Source organism: Sinocyclocheilus grahami, unplaced genomic scaffold, assembly GCF_001515645.1.
Source record: "Sinocyclocheilus grahami isolate Dianchi unplaced genomic scaffold, SAMN03320097.WGS_v1.1 scaffold771.1, whole genome shotgun sequence".
Classification (NCBI taxonomy): Eukaryota; Metazoa; Chordata; class Actinopteri; order Cypriniformes; family Cyprinidae; genus Sinocyclocheilus; species Sinocyclocheilus grahami.
This window is the reverse complement of record NW_015505950.1, coordinates 186,614-211,228: the sequence shown is the minus strand read 5'-3', so window position 1 is coordinate 211,228 and position 24,615 is coordinate 186,614. Positions and strand designations below refer to the sequence as shown.

General features: G+C 36.4%; 1 protein-coding gene across 1 annotated transcript in view; it reads right to left on the bottom strand.

Moving 5' to 3' along the window:
- The window catches only part of LOC107561405 (protein tweety homolog 2-like), a 62,411-nt gene that overhangs the window by 2,281 nt on the left and 35,515 nt on the right, over positions 1–24,615 (bottom strand). Inside the window, exons 3-10 of the mRNA XM_016245848.1 lie at positions 16,557–16,668; positions 10,061–10,281; positions 8,711–8,806; positions 7,400–7,472; positions 3,890–3,959; positions 3,195–3,257; positions 2,850–2,905; positions 172–273 (exon numbers count right to left, since the gene is read on the bottom strand). Coding sequence (XP_016101334.1) covers positions 172–273; positions 2,850–2,905; positions 3,195–3,257; positions 3,890–3,959; positions 7,400–7,472; positions 8,711–8,806; positions 10,061–10,281; positions 16,557–16,668 — 793 coding nt within the window. The remainder of the gene's footprint in view (positions 1–171; positions 274–2,849; positions 2,906–3,194; positions 3,258–3,889; positions 3,960–7,399; positions 7,473–8,710; positions 8,807–10,060; positions 10,282–16,556; positions 16,669–24,615) is intronic.

The following is a 24,615-nucleotide window of genomic DNA, read 5'->3' as shown; positions in this document are numbered from 1 at the left end:
TCATCATAAGTACTAAAAAAGTACACTACTGTTATGGCCAATTTTGATTTCATGTTGACCCTTAAAATGATTGTGAAAAAGGTTCATCTTTGGTATGAATTATTGTCATTGTATCAACATGAGTGTATGTGTGGGTCTTGAGAAGTGCCTGGCCTCTGGAGCACAACGCACCGAAGGAGGAGGAGATCCCCTCCCGATCAGAGGCACGTTCTCATAGCGCGGGTTTCCTCCAAACAGCGCAGACTGGTTCCTGTCAAAACAAGACAGGAAAAGCTAAAATGAGGGTGAGAGTTCAAGACAGAGTGAGAAAGGAAATATTTTAGAAATAATAAAGTAAGTGAACTTTATCTAAGGAATATCATTCAACATCTCCTCTCTATTACATCCAAAATTATTGAATTGCGCTGTCCCACAAAATTCAGGTCAAGCTGAACTGCAGCAATCTGAGATATAGGACACTGGCCTTTTACTGCCTGACCTAAAAACCCTGAGAGATGCAGTGAGACAGGAGAAGTGAGGGAGAAAGACAGAGTCAGAGAGAGAGGGAGAGAGGGAGATTGAAGTCAGTCGCAGTAACTGATAGCTAGATTGGAGAATTGAGAACAGATTCAAAGTGGACGTTTTAAAACCTACTGAACTATGTAAATTATGTAAAGAGCATTTCAATGCAGACTATATACAGATAAGACAATCTCATAATGCATTGTGACGGGACAAGTAAATTAACTCATCCTAGATGGAAGATAAAGTGAGAGAATTTTTATTTATTTATTACAAATGTACTTATAATTAATAAATTAATTCAGAATTTAAAATTTATAAAAATGATTTCATCTAATTTCAAAATTAGTATTTTACATATTTTACCCAATGTTTGTTTGTTTTATGCATGTTTATGCATAAATCCCAAATTAGTCACTTACGAGGTTTCATTTAAGTTAGGATGCTGTTAAAGAACCAATAACGTCATGAAATACAAATTATGAATTTTGAGCTTGCACTCTGAAAAGAATGTGATGAGAAACAATAATACAAAGAAAATAAATACACATCTTTATATTGCATTGCTCTTGCTGACATACAAATATATAGCAAAATGAAAAAAAACTGGTAAATTCAGTTTAAAAATAAAAGTTATTATACTGAACAAAATTATTGTTTTTGCCTCCATTTTTCATGAGCTGAACTCAAAGATCTAAGACTTTTTCTATGTACACAAAAGGCCTATTTCTCTCAAATATTGTTCACAAATCTGTCTAAATCTGTGTTAGTGAGCACTTCTCCTTTGCCGAGATAATCCATCCACCTCACAGGTGTGGCATATCAAGATGCTGATTAGACAGCATGATTATTGCACAGGTGTGCCTTAGGCTGGCCACAATAAAAGGCAAAAACAAAAGTGTTGCATTTAAAATTTTGTTCAGTGTAGCTATTTTAAGCAGTGTAATGACTCACTCAATATACATATTTGACTTAAAAATATTTTTCTTTCTCTAAATTACAAAAAGAACTGTTAGAATTCAGTATTAAGTAAAATGAAAAAGATACATTATGAATTGTGATAATCCATCCACCTCACAGGTGTGGCATATCAAGATGCTGATTAGACAGCATGATTATTGCACAGGTGTGCCTTAGGCTGGCCACAATAAAAGGCAAAAACAAAAGTGTTGCATTTATAATTTTGTTCAGTGTAGCTATTTTAAGCAGTGTAATGACTCACTCAATATACATATTTGACTTTAAAAAAATATTTTTCTTTCTCTAAATTACAAAAAGAACTGTTAGAATTCAGTATTAAGTAAAATGATAAAGATACATTATGAATTGTGGGGTTGCAGTTTGAAAGAAATGGGATGAGAAAATAATACAAAAGACAATAAATAAACATTCCTCTACTACATTGCCCTTGCTGATCTACAAACATTAAATGTAACCATCATAAACCAAGTTGTGAACAAACAACCCCTATGAACTGCTTATTTTTAACAAATTGTTCATAAAGACTCACTAATGGTGCAATGACTCACTTATGGTTCTTTAATAATAAAAAAATAATAATTCCACCAGGAGGGAACAGTTAATGTAGAAGTCCATGAAAGTTTTATCATAGGTAGAATGCAAAATGTTTCAATACAAGCATTTCAGTCAAATGTAATTTATGCAATATTTCAAACCTTTAACCCACTTGGGAAAATCAACCCATGTCAACAGTTTAAAAGTATCCCAATTCTGTGGAAAACACGCGTACTTGGCAACCCTGCATCCAACAAGAGCTGCAGAAGTCAGATTTGACTGATCACAGATCGAGAATAAGGAGAGATGACTGACAAGACCATGCTGGAGTATTTGCTGCTCAACAGATCCTGAACTCATTGACAAATATCTGATCTTGTAAGATCCCTTTACACAGAGTGCGTGTGATTCGATCGAAATTGAAAGTGAAAGTAGATTTAAATACTCCGCATATTGAGAGCGGCTCCCTGATGCTCCAAAATTATACACAATATTAGAATGTTTAAAGGAGTGGACATGAAAATCGTGGGAGCGAAACGCATGTTGCGGGAGCAGGCAGCAGGGATCAGAGATTCAGCGGGAGCAGGATTAAGAAAACAGCCGAATCCCGGACATTTTGGGCGATTACGAAATCCCGGCCGGACGCATTTTTGTAGGTCAAAAATGAGGACATATCCGGAAAAAAGAGGACGTATGGTCACCCTAGTATTAAGTAAAACAAGAATCAAAATAGCATCCTTAGATTCCTTATGATTCACATCTCTACTGAAGACAATTTTTAGTAGGAAATTAAAGAACAGAGTGCAAGTTCTCATTTCTATTAAACATAGTACCTGCTGAAACGGGTTGGGGAGCGTCTGGCTGCAGTACAGGTAATAATGCACAATATCTAGAAAAGAAGAAACAACAAGAAAGATTGCATTATGAACAGCATGACATATAGACAATAGAAAAGAAAAGTGACATGTCTTCAAAATCTAGTCATAACTAAAATTAAATTAATCTTCTGATGGATGACATCCACTATACTACACAGATGTATAGCAGCCACTTTTAACCATTCAGGCTGTGGTGCTATTTTCATTTTTGAGTGAAATACTCCTTTAAGTCTTGCGCGCTATGGAAAAGCAGCCTCTGAGGAATGACATTTTCCTTTGGGAGGCTCTGTCCTCATGCACCTGAGACCTGCTGAAACGGGTTGGGGAGCGTCTGGCTGCAGTACAGGTAATAATGCACAATATCTAGAAAAGAAGAAACAACAAGAAAGATTGCATTATGAACAGCATGACATATAGACAATAGAAAAGAAAAGTGACATGTCTTCAAAATCTAGTCATAACTAAGATTAAATTAATCTTCTGATGGATGACATCCACTATACTACACAGATGTATAGCAGCCACTTTTAACCATTCAGGCTGTGGTGCTATTTTCATTTTTGAGTGAAATACTCTAAGTCTTGCGCGCTATGGAAAAGCAGCCTCTGAGGAATGACATTTTCCTTTGGGAGGCTCTGTCCTCATGCACCTGAGGGAGCTTCTGTCTGTCTGGTAGTGCAGGAACATATTATGGCTGAGAACAGGATTAAAGTTACGTAATCAAAGGAATGGCCATTTTACCGATGTATTCAGTCACAGTGATTATAGAGCAGGATTAAAGGTCTCTCAGATTAACCCTTTAAACTATTCAAGCACTTGATAGTGTAAAAATGCCATTTCATGCAAATTTGTTCACTGAAGAACTATAATCCCCATTCCTAATATGAGATTACAGTGAATATAGAGATGACAGTGTGTGTGTGCGTATATATGTGTCCATGTCTGTTTTTCTCCAAACGTACAGTACATACATTCAGAATAAGAGATACACTCACCTGAGCTCATCACATCTTTTGTTTGGTTCATCAGAAATTTGTCTGGTGCAACACAGAAATCACTTGTGCCCTAGAGCATAAAACACACAAAAAAGTAAAAAACCTGCAATAAATTAAATATAAATATGAAATACACTACCATTCAAAAGTTTGATGTCTGAAATATTTTTTTTTTGTTTTTTTGCATGTTTTTAAGTGTGTTATTTTATTACAAATACCGTAAAAACAGTAATATCGTGAAATATTATTACAATTCACAATAATTCTTTCTATAATAACTCTTACTCAAAATGTAATACTTTTTTTCAGGATTTTTTGATCAAGTGCAAAACTTGCACAACTTTTTAATATCAGTTTTTAAATAGTTTATTTTTTGCTGTATAAAAGTATTAATTTTTATAAAAAAAAAAGATCTTACTAACCCCAAACGTTTGAACGATAGTGTATACATGTTCAAGAATAAATATACTGTTGTATAATTGTATTTCAACTAAACACACTTCTGTTACTGCAGGATGTTTGAGGCAATAGGTGAAGGGATAAATCGACACAGGAAGCACACACGGCTGCAAACACACTCATATACTGTAGGCTTGTAGAATAAACGTATGGGCCATAATAAACAGCTATCTGTTAGACAGGAAGGAACATACGACACGAGTCATCACGCAGACTCTAAACATACTGTATAGGCAACAGGAAGGGATGCAGACATTATGCTATAATGTCTGTCTAAGGAAAAAATAGACATGCAGAAACACCACGCACACACTCTCACATATAGTTTGCACATAAACATCCCCAGGCTGTGAAAGGAACACATTTATTTTCTGTCAACAATACATTTGCATTCAGTGATGACATCATTGTACCATTCTACCAGGAGCAATTTCTCTTACAAGGCAAGAAAACTCAAAACAATTCAGATCAGAATACAAGTGACAGCACAGAAAAGCAGCAACATAAGTGTTGAAAAATAATACAAAATAATAAAATAAGTGGTAATATTGACAACTAACTCCGACTTTGCCTCCTCATTTCACAAGTCCACCATGTCAATTATTCTTCTGCCTTCAATATTTAAAATTTCTCAGCCATTATCATACGGCAACCCATCAGAAGCATTTATTTTTTTCTGCAGTGATCCACTTCCATCAACTTTAAAACATTCCCCTCATCCGGTCTCAGAGCATGGAAGTTTAAAGTCAAATCCACATCCTGTTGAACTCCTGAGGCTCAATACCTTCTGTTATGCATTAATTCATTAGCCGTGAAGACAGGATCAAAGCCCTGTGTGTCTGTGTCTTACGCCTGCAGGAAAGATGAGTTCATTACAGAGAACTGAGCGTGTCCACTGATGCTGAAGAGGTGACGCATCTACATTTCTCTCTTAAAGGGTTAGTTCACCCAAAAATTATGTCATTAATTACTCACCCTTGTGTTGTTTGAAACGTATCAAGATGATTGACAAAGCAGTCCATGTGACATCAGTGGTTCAACTGTAAAGTTACGAAGCTACGAGAATACTTTTTTGCACAAATAAAACAAAAATAATGACTTTATTCCACATTTTCGTCTCTACTGCATCACTTGTGGACACGCGTTCACAACAGTATCATGACGCGAGCGTGTGGCGGCGACAATACATATTATATTGTATTGTATGTGATCCTGGACCGCAAAACCAGTCTTAAGTGTCAATTTTTCAAAATTGAGATGTATACATCATCTGAAAGCTGAATAAATAAGCTTTCCATTGATGTATGGTTTGTTAGGATAGGCAAATATTTGGTCGAGATACAAATATTTGAAAATCTGGAATCTGAGGGTGCAAAAAAATCGAAATATTGAGAAAATCGTCTTTAAAGTTGTCCAAATGAAGTACTTAGGAATGCATATTATTAATCAAAAATTAAGTTTTGATATATTTATGGTAGGATATTTACAAAATATCTTCATGGAACATGATCTTTACTTAATATCCTAATGATTTTTGACCCATACAATGTATTTTTGGCTATTGTATAGTGCAATATTGCGCAAATATGCGCAAAGCTGACCTCATACGTAATTCCCCCGGAACTGCTTCCGTTTTACAACAGTGAGCGCAAGCTAGATTCAAGTGATTATTACGTTTTGAATATGGATATTTTTCTTACAAAAACGCATCGATTCGCTACAGGAGGCCTTTGTTCACCCCCCGGAGCTGTGTGAGACACTTTTTTTAATGGAAAGGTGCTTTTTATTTCACGTCTTTTGGACAGAAGCAATGCAACACCCGCTGAGTGCAACGATAGAGCTTGAAAGATCAAAGACATTTTTTTATATAACTCCGACTGGATTCGTCTGAAAGAAGAAAGTCATATACACCTGCATGGGGGTGCATAGGGGGTGAGTAAAATGCAGCCTAATTTTCATTTTGGGGTGAACTAACCCTTTAAGACTGGTTTTGTGGTCCAGGGTCACGTATTATATTATATTTATTTTTTGCTGTGGAATGTGTACCTTCAGTAGTGAGAGAACAGCTGTGCAGAAAACACTCATGTATTTGGAAATAAATTTGGAATGAAAATTTTTCTACACAGAAAAGCCTCTTTTTCAGCACTTTAGATACAAGTTCCACTGACAGGCTATATTGATTCTTCCATACTGTTTGCTTTTTTGATGGATATAATTGATTTGTGGGTATCTGTTAAACTGCATTCATAACCTGCCAGTTACAGTTATGAGTAGGAGAATAAGTGGGTGAGTGAGTGAAATAGTTTGTAAGAGAAAATAGAGGGGATATAAAAGTTAAATGAATCACACTCTGCCATAAAACTTTGGCAAAAACTGATTTTCCCACGACTCTACAGGGAAGCTCTCTTAGCTCAATTCTGAAACTAAATGAAAAGCCTAAAGTAATAAAAAAAAAAAAAGCAAAAAAAAAAAACTATGAACAATGCAATTCATTTGATTTAATCTGAATTAATTGAATTGCTTTCATCTAGACTAGACTTTCATCTAGATTGTCAACAAAATGCTGTTGTGGAAGTAATGTCTGAATCAAAAAAGCCATTGGGTCTTTTTAACTGAAGGTGGACCTCCATTCAATACGTACCCTTTCTTTTATTTCTTCCTCCTTCATTGATGTGGTTTAATGAAATCTGCCACTTTTAACTCTTTTCCCAATAAACACATAAACCACAGTATTTTTGATTGTACACACACTCACATCAAACGCAATAAATTGGACTGTTATCACCTCCTTCAGGCAAGCAGACAGTAGTTGACTATTATTTGTCATGTTCTGCCACATAAACAAGCTTTCGATAGCGAAGGACTGACTGTGACCCACCTCAAGTGCATATAAAAACCAAATAACATCACATTCAAATACACAATTATATGTAATCACATGAAGTGTTCTGAATGAAAATACTGATGCGTTTGTCTTGAATTCTCCATATCTCAGATAATGACCTGAACAGAATCACTGATTGAATAACAGGCTTGTTGGTTTGTACTTACCACTGCAGTGGCCACATCAGCTCCGAGAGATGCCCAACTCAATATCAGAGTCAGAACACCGCAGACCATCATCCTGCACACACACACCATACAAAACACGATTGACAATTACGATACTATGTTGGGTTGCCAATGTTGATGTCCAATGTCAAATCTGGGTTCTGAATTATGAAAAAAAATTTATTCTCTTTATTCAAAAAATTAATTACTATTTTGGGGCTGAAATGTGACCATGTTTTCATGAGATTCAGCCATGCATAAGCATAACACAGTTTGTGCTTTGTGTGTGAGAGAAATTTGGGTAGACAGTACCCAACAGAGCCTGTTCTACAGATTTTGTCGCCTATGAATCTTTATAAACGAAGGGTTTGTACTATATATAACAATCAGTGACCTCAATTTAGGATATCTCTGATAACACAGTCCCTTTACTTCCATAAGACTGCAGAACACTTCCAACGCTTCACTTTATACTGAACATGACAGCAACTGTTCTATACAGAAATCCACTGTGCTGCTAAATGACACACTTTCTACTTTAGGAAATACCATGCAGTAAAATCCAGCTGATAAATTAAACAATTACTCACATCTAAGCTATTGGTTTCCTTTTTAATAGTGCTGTCAAACTATTAATCGTGATTAATCGCATCCAAAATAAAAATTACGTAACATTTTTCTTAAATATATACATGCATGGGTGTGTATTTATATATACATAATAAATATACACAGTACACACACATATACTATGTGAACAAAAACTTTTATTTTGGATGCGATTAATCGCGATTAATCGTTTGACAGCACTACTTTTTAATTTATCATTTAGACGAGAACTCTAATGAAAAACATAGTTTTTTTTCAGGTGAACAGCATTAAAAGCCAATCCTTAGAGAACGAGGAGAACATTTTGCTTTTCTTTTCTCTTTGATCCTTCTTTTAATTAACTTCTTTCTATTCAATCTTATGTCGTAACATATTAAAGGGGGTCAAATCATAAATTTTTTATTATTGTTTTCTTCGCTGAGATAAAGTTTCTCTTACAGATAAAGTTAGCCAAGTTTAAATTAAACGTTTTTGGTTTCTGACTGCAGTTTTTGCTTATTTTTAAAAAAAAACGGTCTTGGTTAGGATGTTTTCTGAGCATTATAGGAAATCTTGATGGGACAATGAACTTGTATTTTCAAGAAAATCAGGGCAATATGACTCATTTAAAAATCTGAGGCTACTTTCTTTTTATATCTTTGTCTTTAATTCCAGTATTCATCATCTCATGATAACCCAGTGTAATGTCATGTTTGTACTCACGTAGTGAGCAGCCAGCGGGACTGTTTGGCCAGGCCCAAACAAGCAGCAAGACAGATGACCAGATCCAAGATCAGTATCAGGAGGTATATCAACCATCTTCAGAAGAAAGAAAAAACAGCAGATGAAGACTTTTATAAGCAGTTAATGAATACACATCAAATGACGTGATCAGAGATGCTGACAATAATTCACACAATATACTGCCAAGTTTAGAAACTGTTAATCAAGATATGTGTGAAAAATAAACAGGGTATGAAGCAAGAGTGTGTTTGTGTATCCATCTAAAAGAAAAATGACAAACGAAATCTCTTTAATTTCTCAGATGTTTCACACAGACTTGCTTCAGATTTTCCTCTTGGGGAAAAACAATCCCAGTCTCAAAAACATCTCCTCTAGAGTCTCAGAAATATCTTAACAGCATCTCAAACTGTTCTCAAATCTGACACGATACCAAGAAAACAAAATAAAAACATAAAAATAGGAAACATTTCTCTTATCACATCAGATTCTCGAAAGACCAAGTTATTATCAGAGCTATGCTATCCACATCCACATTATACTAATTTTTCATGCCAACAATTGTTCCATTTGTGTAATTTTTTATTTCTCCTCATAAATTTTAGGTTGCATTTCAAGTTATATACTTAAGTAAAACATGACTGAGACTTTCCTGAGCTACAAAAGCGCAATCGCTAAGAGATAAGATCTTCTTGTTAGTGTGTGTGTTCTGCCTAGACCACTCCAGAGAGCTCTTCGTCTCTGGAAATAATTCATAATAGATGAACAACTTCTATAGGTATTAATATTTTATACGCTGAAACCCTGTCAGAGGGAAATAGATGAACGTGTCTCTTCCTATAAACTGCTCTCAGACACATGCACACCCACATTATCACTATCGCATGTCAGCTATATTAATATGCTTCCTATCAAAGATGAACTTTTCTGGCAACCTAAACTAAAGAACTGTGACATCATCACTTCAACCTGCCATCTGCAATGTGGAATAATGACAGGAATATGTATGCGGTACTGGCGGATGTTTTGATGGATGACCAGCGGTGAAGCTGCGGCAGTAAATAACGTGTGATCTATAGTGTCTAACACGAGGAAATGGCTTTAAATGCAACTATGAAACAGACTGTACACACATGAAGTCATGCATTAGCCGCTGATGGACTACTATGGTGCTTCACTCAACCACACTTAGAGGAATATGAAAAGTCAAGGATGCAATATTTCATAATGTTTTTGCCTGCTACAAATAAACCTGCATTGCACTAAAAATGTAGGCCTATTGCAGGAGAGGTACATTATGGAAAGATTCATGGTGGCAGCTCTCATCATTACCTGTAATATTCCACATATGCTGTCTGATCAGCTATGGCGGCCAGGTCTACTTTTGCCTTTTCCCAGTCAGGAAGCCCAAGCAGCTGCTTAATGATGTTTTCTGACATCTGTTGCATGAACTGCAGTGTCTGCACAAAGTCTCCTCGTGCTGCAAAGATCTCACCCAGTCGAGACAAGTGCTCGTTCAGGCCGCTCTGCATGCCTCCCACATTACCAGTGATCTGTGAGAGAATAACACTGTTAGTGCACACAGACATACTGTGATGGGTTTATAATGACATATTCTACCATTAAAAAATTGGAGTCAGTAAGATTATTATTTTTTTGAAAGAAACTGGTACCATTATTCAGTAAGGATGCATTATTTGCTCAAAAGTGACAGTAAAGACTTTTAACAATTTCAAATAAACGCTCTTCTTTTTAACTTTCTATTCATCAAAGAATCAAGTTTCTTGAGCACCAAATCAGCATATTAAAATATTTTCTAAAGGATCATGTCACACTGAAGGCTGGAATAATGTTAAAAATTCACCTTTGCAATCACAAGAATAAATTACATTTTAAAATATATTAAAATAGAAAACAGTTATTTTAAACTGTAATAATATTTCACATTATAGTTTTTGATTAAATAAACGTAGCCTTGGTGAGCATAACAGACTTCTTTCAAACTATTTCAGGTTGAGCATTTTTCAATATTGAAAACATTAAGACCACGTTTTCAAATAATCAATTTAAAATAAGTAATTGAAAAGCTTTTAGAGTTAATTTAACATCACTAAATCTGTTTAGCTGGCTGACGTGCACATTAAATGCAGAATAAACAAGAACACGAAGACACATGATGTCCTTCTTTACATGTTCTCGTATTCGATATCCCAAATTAGGTTATTGAGAAAGTACTGCATGAGCTCTAAAAAGAGCTGTTTTCTGTGTGAACAGCCACGAAGAACTAGCCGATTTGTGTTCCCTCATCCATTCTAATAGACCCACCCATTAAATAGAGTGTGTTGTGTTAGAAAACAGATGAGATGAGGCCAGATGTGTGCATGTACACACAGTACATGCAGCATATTTAAAGCTCAATAATGGCTAAAAACAGCACAGAATCAGGGGATTCCCAGGCAAATGCTTTACATCCTGAAATCAAATACTCGTGGCCCAGACTCAATTCCCAGCAGTTTGCTTTAGGTTGTGACATCACTACTCGAGAGCGAAGTGATCTCATACCCAAAGCTGTGAGAAACTCAGTTCCACATTGATTATCTAGTTTGACCGGATTCGCTTTTCATGGAATCTTTAATCTCACATCAGCACTGCACTCTCCTGAATCCTTTCATCTTCATGAAACACCAAAAACACCAAGATCTGAGGGTGATTTTGAGAAACATTTTGTAAGTTTCTTGGGAATATCAAAGTTTATTGTGTGGCCCTCCTCAGTGGGGTTTAATATCTCAGCTGAACATAATCCAATAATCCAGCTAATGAACAAACGCTAGACATCATGAGCTTTGTTTCTTAAGTCACAACTGTAATGCATATGTGAGGAAGTGGTTAAGATACGAGACCGAGATTTTTCTCCCAGCGCTGCGGCTCTAATTGATTGTCTCTGGTTTCTGTAGGCGCTGAGCTTCTGCAATTAAATTTGAATGGGAGAGTTGAAGCGTGAAATGGAACACAAGCACTAAGTGGTGCTGCCTGCTCTATATCCAGATATGATTTTCTATTTCTCCATTAAAATTGTGGAGGAAAAAAACAGTAAGACAAAAAATGAGAAGGGAGAGAGAGAGACTACAAAAAAGGGAATGATGACCTTACTGCTTACAGGTCTTCTAATAATGGCTGTGGGAATGTCTGGGGGTTTGTTGGTAGAACTAGTTCAGAGGTTCTCAATATAGTTACTGAGAACCAGAAATGAACATATAAAGACCAACAGTGGAACAAAGACTGCAAGGTAGTAGTAAAATAAAGATCAGATGTGACTCTTACAAGCAGTGGTGGGTTGAAACTTGAGCTTTTTAGAGTTCAGAACCTGACATTGAAAGGAAAAACCAATCTCAGGAACAACAATCAAATTCACTTTGTCTTCAAATTCACCTTCGACGAACGTTTGATTAACTGCCTCGTGGGTGATGGATAAACAGCTCTCAGCTCCTTTATTACTTTCTATCAATTTTCTCTTGCAGTTAACTGATGTGTTTGAAGAATATCAGGAGGATTGTGGGTATTTTCCTGGGAGAGACTTTCAATGAGTTTTTGGGTTGTTTGAAATGGTAAGGATCCCACAACTTTTCCACTCGCAAAAACTTTCAAAACTCTGCAGAAGAACATGCATTCTTGCACCTTTAACACATTTCCAATGTTTCACCCTATTAAACATAGTCTAAATATTAGAATATTGGCAGTCATTTGCACATTGCCAGGCAAAAAGGAAAACAAGCAGAAAAGGAAAAGAAGAAGAAAAAAAAAGAAAAAGGAATAGAAAGAGATCAGAAAGGACGAGAGAGAGAGAGAGAGGGAAAAACATCATTGTTAACAATTCTACTAACAGTTTAGTAGCTAAGCCAGCAAATTAGCATTCACCTGTGACTCCGTTTTGTCTGCCCTGAATGGTCAGGAGGGGACATAGAAGGACTGGGGGCCGACAGCAGTCTCAATAGAGCACTGAAGTGGCTCATACTCCTGCACCTGGAGCCCAGCCTGATCGAGAGCTCAGTCAACCTCCATTCCACAGATTGAAAATAAAGGTAGTCTATAAATCACAACCCTTTCAAACAGACTCTGCCTTCAAACTATTTTCCTCTAGGTTTTCTTGAGCGAGTCATTCTGCAGCCTTTCGCCTAAACTGAAATGTCCACAAATGTGACACTTTAATCTATGCTGTCAAACATTTCACTAATTACTTCTCACTCAAAATCTAAACTCTGGATAAGGTTACACTCAATGAAAACATCGTAATGGTTAAGCAGCTGGCTTGAGTCCAGAAAATGTCCACATTCTGGTCAAAGCGTAAAAAAAAAAAAAAAGTGTCCTTCGCAAGCTGAGAGGATGGTACAAAATGACCCAGTGTTCTGCATCATGTCAGAGAACAGAGGTATTTATAGAACAACAGAGCTCTGGGTTGACATTCTGTAATATCATATCCAGTATCCACCCTGATAAAAAATTTTTATCCTGTATTGGCTACAAAAGTATTGGACATTTTCAGAATTATTACCTGGAAAATAAATACAGTTACATTAAACAGAAAGCATGTCATCACACTCCGTGGGGTAAGTTGTCACAATGACCATGTTGTTTATTGACATAGATTTTAGAATAATATCTTTGAATAAAAGATGAAAATAAAAATATTATGTAAAATTACAATATTGAGAATTAATAATAATAATGATTATAAATATAAATAATTATCCATAATACAGTAAAATATCATTTAATTATTAAATAAACAATTAATTTTATATACATTTTATAAAGTGCATACAACATAAAACACGTACAAACAAGTTGCCCCACAATGTATCTACAGCATTATGGTTCTCCTATAACTCAAACCAAGTAATTTATGTCCTTGTTAATCCCTGGGTGCCTCTGCGAACACAAAACAGATCCGCGCAGGAAGCCACACAGTTCATTTGCAAGCACAGAGGGGGCCCTGAGAGGAGGTGAACAAGAGACCTTATGGCCCAGAACCAATAAACCCGAAAACCAAGCAGTCACCGCTCAACACCCCTGCAAAAAACAAGTCCTGCTATTCCTTCTCTTGACTCTTTTGAAAGGGCAGCCCAGTGCTTTCAAACAAAAAGAGTGTGTGTGCATGTGTGTGTGTGAGAAAGAACGAGCATCTGTGTGCAATGGATGCCAAATTAAATCATTGTTTTTAGGCAGGCAGAGCCATTGAAGAGCCTCAATCAGGAAGTCAAAGATTTCCACAAGTGACTTCATCAAAGCCTTTGTCACAGGGTTCATGGCTAATTATGGGCATTGCATGCTGGGTTTTCAGACAGTGGACACTTTGTACCATTTGAAGGACCTGGTCTCTAGGGAGCATTTCAAGAATGGAAGGTCTCTTCTACTTAATGGCAAGCTTAGATAAATATATTGATGATTCTTGAAGCTAGCTGACATTAATCTGAGGTCATGACCTGGAGATCAAAAACATCTCTAGTCCTTCTGAGCACCATTACATCATTTTTTTTCACAACAACGTGCTCTTATCTCTCTGAGGCAGACTGCTACTGAAAATTACAGCTGATTTTTCCCCGAAAGAGCGGTTCCTAGGTCAGTTCTGCCTTTTGGCTTGTGATGACTCATAGAGTGTGTTGAGGGAATCAAGTTGACCTCCGATAAGTGTGTGCTTCATAATTCAGAGTGAGACAGAAACAGACGCATTAATCTCCATTAGTGCAGATGAGGAGTTAATCCTCAACTCCTCAGCGGTGTAAGCGGGCAGATGCTCGGAGCGCCTTCAGTCTCCGTTCAGTTCAGAACCACAGCATCAACATTTCCCTGAAGGCTCTTACAACAGGTGTAAGTGAGCTGAACAGCTGTGGATTATTGATGTATAGCTTGAGAGATGTTTGCACTCAAACTTACACAATTTTTTGTGTAAGTTAAGTGAATACATTTGTCATCAGCTACTCACTTGGAAAATAAATATAAGGTTAGGTTTGGGTTAATGATGTCATCACTAGAGTTGGGATAATGTCCAGTGGACCTCATACTGACAGTATCTGGGAATGACGACTGTTTTACTAACAGGGGTGACTCAAATTGTACTCTTCATACAACATCTTATAATAGCAGCTGTATGTAATTGTGGAGAGACGGATGGAACAATAGATAGATTGAGGGAGCAACAGAGAGGTAGATAGAGTGATGGAATGACAGATGTGATAGAGCAACGGATAGATAGAAAGATGGATCAGTGGATGGATGGATGGATGGACAGACAGAACAATGGATGGATGGACAGATGACAGAACAGTAGATGAAACGATGGATGGATGGATGCACACACAGATGAATGGATGAACGGACAACAGAATGATAGACAGACAGAATGATGGATGGACAGATAGAACGATGCACAGACAGAATGATAGAATGATGGATGAAAGGAAGGATGAAAGGATGGACTGAATGACGGATGATGGACAAACAGAAAAATGGACGGACAGAGTGATGGAACTACAGAATGATGGATGGATGGACGGACGGTCGGATGGACGACAGAACAGTAGATGGACAGACGGATGGATGGATGTATGAACAGATAGACAGACAGACGACAGAACGATAGATGGACAGAATGATGCACAGACAGAATGACAGAATGATGCATTGATGGATGGATGAATGTATGGATGAACGAACTAAATAAAGGATGGATGAATGGATGGATGGATGGATGGATGGAGGAACAGACTAAATGATGGATGGAACGACAGAACGATGAATGGATGGAAAGAACAAAAGAACGACATACAGACAAACAGAATGATAGAACAACTAAAAGGCAGAATGATAAAATGATAGATAGAATGATAGAGCGATAGATAGATAGATAGAGAGAGGGGTTTTCAGGAAACCTGTTTGAAAACAAATTATTAATTATTATTTTTGTAGCTGAAATTACACACTTTAATGAGGGGAAATGTGAACTAATCACTGCTTTTGCAGGCTTTCAGTCTGCCATGCAATTAAATAGCTAAAACTCACAACCAGAGGCGTGAAAGGCCCTACCAAGTGCATGAAATTGGTGCGTGAAGCAGGATTAAAGCGTCTTAGTGTCACTGTCAGCTCCACGCATTTGAATCAGAAAATGAAGACGGATATAAATAGGTATGGCTGACAATACATGAATAAGGTTTTATTCATGCCCCAGCCTTCAGGGGACAATGACGAAAGGGAAAAGAGGCCTTCATAACTGCACAAACATAAAAGGCTGTAAAAACCAATTTGAGGTATTTTCTCCAACAACTCCATATCACAGAAACACACTAGAGTGTGTATGCATTTTCTAACACACACAAATACACCCCTTGTCATTTACATCTTTCCAGAGACATTGAGCAGTTGCACATAGCAGCATATATCTTCAACGGTGTCCTTGCTATTGCAAAGGGATGTCAGAAAATCAATCATGCACTCAGTGGGGATCCCATGAAATTTTAGCAGTGCCGATTGGCAAAAAAAAAAAAAGATTTAACAGGAGCAGGCAACTGAACTGGATATAAGGACCATCTGGCTGAGGTTTGGTTGGAAAGAATGCTTTGATAGAAAGTGTAGAACTATTTGCGGGGAGGGAAAAGAGATAATGTTAGAGCCTTTAGAGGGAGTAAAGTTGCTTGGGAGAAGTCTGCAAGACTATTGGGACACTATTCTATTGGGAGACTACTCAGCTGAAATCAGTCAAGACTAAAGTTGGTCAGGGAGTCAAAAACAGTCTCAGTGTGTTATTTATAGTCAGCGCTGCTATATTTGTACTTACCAAACTGTCCACTCCCGCCAGTGTGTGATTGACATTATAGAGAGAATAGGTCAGCTGGTACACCCCATCATTGATTTCACTGTTTCCATAGAAACCAACTCCCACGGCAACACTGAAAAGTGACAAGGTGAAAAGTTACAATTAGTTCACACATTGTAAGGCCCTTACATAATATGCACATGCAGAAATCCGCAAAGGGGTTTCCAGAGATCTAAAACACCTGTCATTCACAAAGTTATACACATCCCTCCCTCCTTGCGTGACTTTTTATTAAATATTTTGGCTGTTTTTTCATGCTTTTTAGCTACCACTAAGCATGCACATTTTACCATATTTAATTACCATGGCTGAAAAATATGGAAAAAAGTAACACAATTGAAGCGGTTAATAAATCGTGCTTTATGCACTTGGCCTTCACTTTTAAAAAAAAGCTACAGTACTGCAAGTATCATAGTATTGTTGTTAATATTAATAATTTATAATATTATTAACATTTCTTAATATTTATTTTCAGCTTTTCTTTTTAATTAAATTTAAGCAATTTCTGCAGTTATGTCATTATTATTAGTCTTTATCTTTTAAACGGCTTTAAATTCAAATTTCAGTTTGTCATTTTAGTCACTTATTTCCAATGCAATATTTATATTTACTTGTTTTTCTTTTTAAGTTTATGTTTTTCATCTAATATTTATATTTTATTTTATTCCAGCTTTGTTTCAGCTACCAAAAAAGATTTAACAGTTTTAGTTGACAATATCAACAATATTATAAAACCAAATCATCAACTGGGACAATCTGAAGCCAGCTGCTGAGTAAGCCATGTCAGAAAATGTTTCCTGAACTCAAATAAACAATTTTGAATGAATAGGCTTCTATATGGGTCTCAAGTTAAATGACTGGAAAATAAAGGCGCTGTGGTAGGATGGGTAGTGCACGCGTGCCACATGCAGGTCTTTAATATTCCGCAGGAGCCGTACTGAGCCAGAGGCTAATGTTCCCCAGACACAAATAACATACGGGTTGAGGAAAAGACAAATAAGATGGTGTCTTCTGCCAGTGAGAACCGTTCATAAACATTAAGAGAGCAAGAGAAAGAGATGAAGTGTTCAAAACCAATGGATCACTACACTGTAATTCTTCATAGGCTACAATGTCACCATCAAATAAATTATTCTGAACCAATCCTATACACTTATCTTTGGGAAAAAAATATATACAGTATACTTAAAATGTGATTCCTTGTGAATCAAGAAAAAAACTGTGCATCTTGTTTGTATTCTGTCATCAGTTATTCACCCTCGTGTTGTTTCAAACCTGTATAACTTACTTTCTTCTGTTGAAAAATCTTATAAAACTTACATTGTAGGGGCTCGTGTCATATCTGAGTACTAGAATGCCACAGAGACGTTGGGCTGGTAAACAACCACCTACTAACCACCCACGACACTCTAGTATCATACTGGCAAGTTTTGGACAGTCTCTACAACTGTTTGGGCTGTATATTAAAAGTAACTGCACTGACATATCCAGTAATATTGGACTGGTGAAGACACACTCATGATATTTCATTGCAAGAATCATATTTCTTTCTCCAAATCAAAATCTAGCTCACTACACAGCTTCAATAAACAATAAACAATGTTCTAAATGTAGACTGAACGCAATCCATTTGAGATAAATACCATTTACAATACCAGAGAAACAAGTTAATGAGTTTTAATGGCATGAAACAAAGAATATTAGCATGAGAGTCCATTCTCCACCCCAAGCCACGATCTTCTCACTAATGGGAACAGCAAGCATCTCACAAAGAATGAATGATGTCATCAAAACGGCCAGACTCATCTCTGATCTTGGTATTTGGTTCATTAGCCCCCAGAGACCCTATAAGGTCAATAACACTGCACAGGAAGTGAAGTCATATCCTGCATTGCATTGTTCATATAAGCTGCCCTTTAAAGTCTATTCCTGACCGACCCTCCTTTGTGTTTTACTTGAATTCAACATTTTGGGACCATAATGAGCAATGAGTAATGAAATGCAAAATCTGTTCTCGGTCCTGTGTCAACTGAAGAATTGAGAGCGAGTTTAGATCAGACTCCACAGTATGGAGCTGCACAGGGGACTCCTGGGGAAATGTAAAAGTGTAATGATTCCTCCAAAGCTTCTTGCCTTTGGAGTAGGTGAAGAGTCATAAAAGACACACTCACAAACAAACACATAAAGAATGCACAGTGCCCTACGGCCGTGTGCCGCCTTACGCCGAAACGACACGCGGGAGAATGTGTGCGGCCTGGAACAAGAGACTTTATTAAAATTATGGGAAGACTGAATTCTCATTAGATGGATGCCTCTAGCCAAACTGCATCATTCTCCTGATCCGTCACTGATTTAAAAGGTGCACAGGAAAATTGAGCTGCACTGGGGAGAGGAAGGAGAAATAGAGATGCATGCCAGCTTTCTCATAAAAATGGCAAGAGCTGACTTAAATTGGCAGATTCGATTAGGGTTATTATTATTAACAGAAACTAAAATGGAAAATGAAAAAAAAAAAAAAGATGTTGATTGTATGAAATAATCAGTAGTGATTTGAATGTAAAAATTAGCTGAATGATAAAAGCAAAACAAACTGTGGTCGGTTGCTTTTCATGTCAGTTATGATGATCTTTTACCATCCAAGTGTGTCGTTCTTGGCCAAAATATGCTACAAAATGGATTAGACTTTATACCAATACTCAAAGGTCTGTCTCTGCAGAAGACTAAGAACATCAGAATTTGAATCCTTTCATGGATTAGCTCACAGATTTATTCAAAACACACTGCTCGCGTTCATCTTTCAGTGTTTAACCAAACACTTCAAATGCAAAACCTGTTTGGAAGAGAGAGCAGCTCTTTTTGCAGTATGAACTACCCAAATTATTAACATTGTAGATGGTTGCTGAGAAGGAACTGAATCAGAGAGCTCTACAGAGAGCTTTATACAGCCCAAACTGGTCTTCAGACAGGCAATAAAGAGGAAAAGCCTGTATTTGAGAAAAAGAAAAAAAAAACTCCATCGGCTCCGATACTGCCATTTTTCTCGGATCGGGTATCGGTCAGAGAGAGCCGATCCAAATCCGAGAATAGTTGTTTTTTTTTCGATTGTGTGAATTATTCTGTGTTACTTCTGAAGCCATACGATAGCTTAATGTGAGCTACATATGAATATTTAAGTCCTTACATTAAAGTTCACACAAACTCTTTTCTCCGCTGTGGCTGTCAGTCATTCGTTCAGCCTTTAAAGTTAAACCCTGGTAGCGTTCGGTTACAGCAGTCAGCTCGGTAAAGCTCTCTCCAAGATCATTCTGTGTTCCCATTATACTTGATTTGTAAATACATGTCTATGATTTGCAAAAAGGACTTTATCTTCTTGCCGGAGTTTAATGTTGTTTTGTTACTTGCTACCGGGTGTCTGTGAGAACAAAACACGGGCATAGAAAAGACTATAAATTGTTTTTAACGTGCACAGTAACTGAAATTTAAAACTGTTAAAAGAAAGGCTCAATAACTGTTGCACAGATATAATACACTACGCATTAATTTCTCTTCCCTTTGTGCTTTGCCGTTTTTAACACGAAGCGCTTACAATGCGCTTCGTGCTCATACATAGACTGTCAACCCTCTACATTGCGACTAAATCTTCACTCTGGGCGACTAAATGATGTCTAATATTAGCCAATGGCTAATCAATTCTCAGATTTTACTCGCCAGTGTGTGAGTTGGAGGCCGAGTATATGATTAGCACATATATTTTCACTCACAGAACACTCTTACTGAGCACTTCAGAGTTTCACTCTCCGTCAAGCGACCTGTGATGTTTTTCAGTTCATTTGAATGGATGCGCAGCACACCTGTGTTTGTGTATTTGGTGTAACGTAATCTCTAGTGTGAAGGCGCACGACTCGCTGACGATTTCTCTCACACGCGCAAAGAGTGAGAGCGAGCGAGAGTCTTACATAACATGCAGCATTGATGCGCTACATGTAAACGATATAAACGCACACAACCTGATTAATATTCATGAATCCAGTAGCTCATTAATCCTTAGTGCGTTTTTATATTGTTCTTATTAGTAGAATTTGTATAATAATAATAATAATAATAATAATAATATCTTATCAGTATCACTGTTCGTTTTTTTTTTTACAGGAACACTGAATGACCAAAAAAAGCACCAGCACCAGTCCTAAGTTCATGGTTACCAAGTTTTAATTCTAATTACTAAACTTTTATTATTAAATACTTGATTATCATATTATAATGCTTGACTCACTGATATTAAGAGTGTACTTTGAGATATTTAAAAAGCTGTACCATTTTACAAACATTATATATGTTTGTAAAATGGCATAACTTATATATAAAACCATAGAGGGTTGACTGTATAAAAACAGTTCGTGCTGCACTGTATTTGTTTTGTCCTATCGTATCTATCATATGTTGTTGCCTTATTAAAAAATATGCTATACATTTAAAAGAAATGTATTTTAATTTTATAGTATATACTTATATATAAATACATTCATGAATGTTTTTAATGAATGGATTTTATAATAATACAAATAGCAATGTGTAACATTTTACCATATTTAGTGCAACACTTTTATTTGTTCCCCACAAAATAGTTTTTTCACTAAATGTTTGGTTTTCTAAAATTATTGTGCACTGATTTTTCTAGAATAACTTTTGCTGCCGAATTATCCACTAACCTAGTTTACGATAATTTTTTGTCATAGATTATAAATATACATAGGCCTATATTTTTTCATATTTGTTTATTTTATTTTTCTTTATAATGAAGTAGTCTGTATCTAGTAGATTGTGAAAGAACGATTATCAGTTCCACATACAGAGATATATAAATTCTACGTTTATTTAAATTAGGGAAAAAACTTCACTGGTATCGGCCAATACCGAACCCTAGGTATCGGAATCGGTATCAGAGGCGAAAAAGGCGGATCGGAGCATCCCTACATTAGACAGGTACTTTGATGCTTAAAAATCTATGACAAAAATACAAGATTGTAGGCAATTACTCCTCATGACAGAAATGTAACAATTATAATATTTCATATAATTATTTTTGTGATATAATAAATGTCTTTACTGTCAGTTTTGATTAATTTAATGCATCCTTGGTGGGGGAAAAAAATCTTAAAATTCTTTTAAAACAGTATTGTAAATTTTACCATTCACTCACTAAATGCATTCATGACATATGGACAATTAGCGTAACAGCTACAATAATAAATTTAGGAGTCCTTAAAATAGAACCAAAGTGCTAATGCTGTAATTTCCACAAGAACCTCAGTGCCTTAAGATGTTTTGCTTTTAAGTAACTTTAGATGGTCCAAAACAGTGCTAAATAAAGCTCTACTCTGGCCTCAAAAACCAGGTCTGAAAGCAAGCACATAAATAATGGCTAAAATAGTGCTAGTGCTTTTATCAACTGGATGTAGAAAAAAAAAAAGAGAGTGAGAGGGTTTACGGTGTCGAGTACGGATTTAAAAAATAAAATTAAGCAGTACCTTACATCAGCCTCTCACTGTGTTCTCTTGCTTTAATTTTCATATTTTTTCTTCTTTGCAAAAGGAGGCATCTTTCACAACTGAATATGATTCGAGTATGTTCTCAGACATTTCCTCCCCTGAGGGGGGCAGCGTTTCATTGCGATACACTTGCGTTCATTCATTCAGTCGTTGGGTTCTTTGTTCATGCCACCACAGGGCTTCAAAACGACAAGAGCCCCACATTATTTTGTAGGGGGTGGGCAGGCTTGTTTGCTGAAGCTACAACCATCTGTCAAGCCATCTCGGTCCTGCATGATTCATTAGAACATGACTGACGAACACCATATTGGTCACTCACCTTCAAACTGTAGGCCACAACCTGCTTCATCAAGTTCTTCAAAATAAAAATACTACACAATGACCCGAGAATTGCAGTAAGTGGTGATATCTACTTTCACGTCAAATATAAGATCATACAACAGCATTTTAGTAGATTTTTTTTGATGGTTTAATGCATGAAATAAATTTTCCATCCACTTTAATTTGATGTCACTTTCATTACAAAAAAGGGAGGTCACAGAAAAGACACTGATTTGAAAATGAAATACATTACAAAAACACTTTTATGAAAACTAAGAAATTTTTATAAAGATATGGCAGGTGTTATGAAATGCATACATTGCTCAGGGCTAAGCATCAGTCCATATAGAAAAAAATAATGACAAGGCTAAAGTGTGCAGTTCTAAAGTGTGTTGCAGTGGGTGTCAGGAATGAGCCCTTGCACACGCCAAACAGGAAGCTGACAATAGGTTACAGATGCCAGAGAGCAGGTGTGTGTGTGTGTGGCAGAGAACTGGTGTGAAGCAGATCTCTCTCTCTCTTCTCTTTTACCTGTCAGTGAAAGCTATTGTAAGATATGTAGAGGTCATGTCATGAGGTGGACCATGAATTACATGGAGGCTCTGAAACAATGACAGCCACAGCATGAGCAACTACAGAACAAGTCAACTCAGTTCTATTAATGGATTTTTTTCTGTTTTTAATAATAGTTTTTATAATTGTTATATTTGTATGATAATTTTGACATTACAACCACTGAGGTGGACCATGAATTACATGGAGGCTCTGAAACAATGACAGCCACAGCATGTGCAAGACCCGTCTTTTCACAACAGAAAAATAGCAACTACAGAACAAGTCAACTCAGTTCTATTAATGGATTTTTTTCTGTTTTTAATAATAGTTTTTATAATCGTTATATTTGTATGATAATTTTGACATTACAACCACTTGAAGGCTATAGCCATTACTAGTGTTTTAAATTTCACTTTACTTTAATCAAAGCAGTTGAAAATGCTCTTTGTGTGATCTAAGGGACTTAGAAAAAAAGAGCAGTACATTCGAGCACAGGGCAACCATGGCAACACATGCTGTAGATTAACGGAGCATCTAAATACCAAAGAAGCTATTGCACAACTCCTGCCATTCAGCAGCATAATGGAGAAAATAAGAGAAAGATTCTCACATTATGTAGTCACAAAGAGACTCTCTACACCTAGAGTGGCATCTTGGAAAGCACCATCTGCAATTAGGGCCAGTTTCACCTGCAGACAATTCTAGCATTTGAGTGTTACTGCTATTCTTTTCTTGCAGCTTTGTTTAAATAAATAAAGTTTTGAGTTCTGAAAGTTACAGTATGTTTTGATATTAAAATAAAATTGCATTTCAAAAGATCAAGAACAATTTAATTCCTCATGATATGACCCCTTTATATAAAACACTGAAACTGTATCAAGACCTTTTTCAATGGCATTTAAATTTGGCCAAACAAGATTTACATTGATCTGATATCAAATTGCTCAAAGCAAATCCAAATGTATTGGTGAGCAATTTTAGATTCTAATACCTATCATCTCACCTGAGAACAATCTAGGACCCCTATAGAGCTCCATCATGTCACACTGCATGACCCCGAGACACTCGCTGAGACAGACAAGTGATTTTATGGCTCCAAATCAATGTTCTATCTATTAGTTCATCCATCCATCCAACTAACCAAGCAAACCTATGATTTACTTCTGGACACTGCAGAAATACTTCTGCTACAAACGACATTAACGTTTAATGTAGATGAAGTCAGCCTTGCTGAGACATCCTGCCAGTTTTAGCAAAACCACATAAATGATAGAAGGTGAGGTTAGGAGTGTTTAATGTAAAGTTTCCAAAGATTACTGCATACAGAAAATGCAACACCAACAGACAGACTTCAGTGAATGATCAAGTTATAAGATACAGTGCCAGCAAGGTGACACCGATGAAAGGTTCCAGAAACCATAACATACTAAAATAACTAGCTAAAAATGTATGCTGATATCATCTGAACCAGACTATATTAGGGCCGGGTGATATATATTGACTAATACATAAATATCAAATAAATAAATAAATATACCTTTATACAATATATATAATCAAAACACTACAGAGAGTATAATATATATGTGTATATA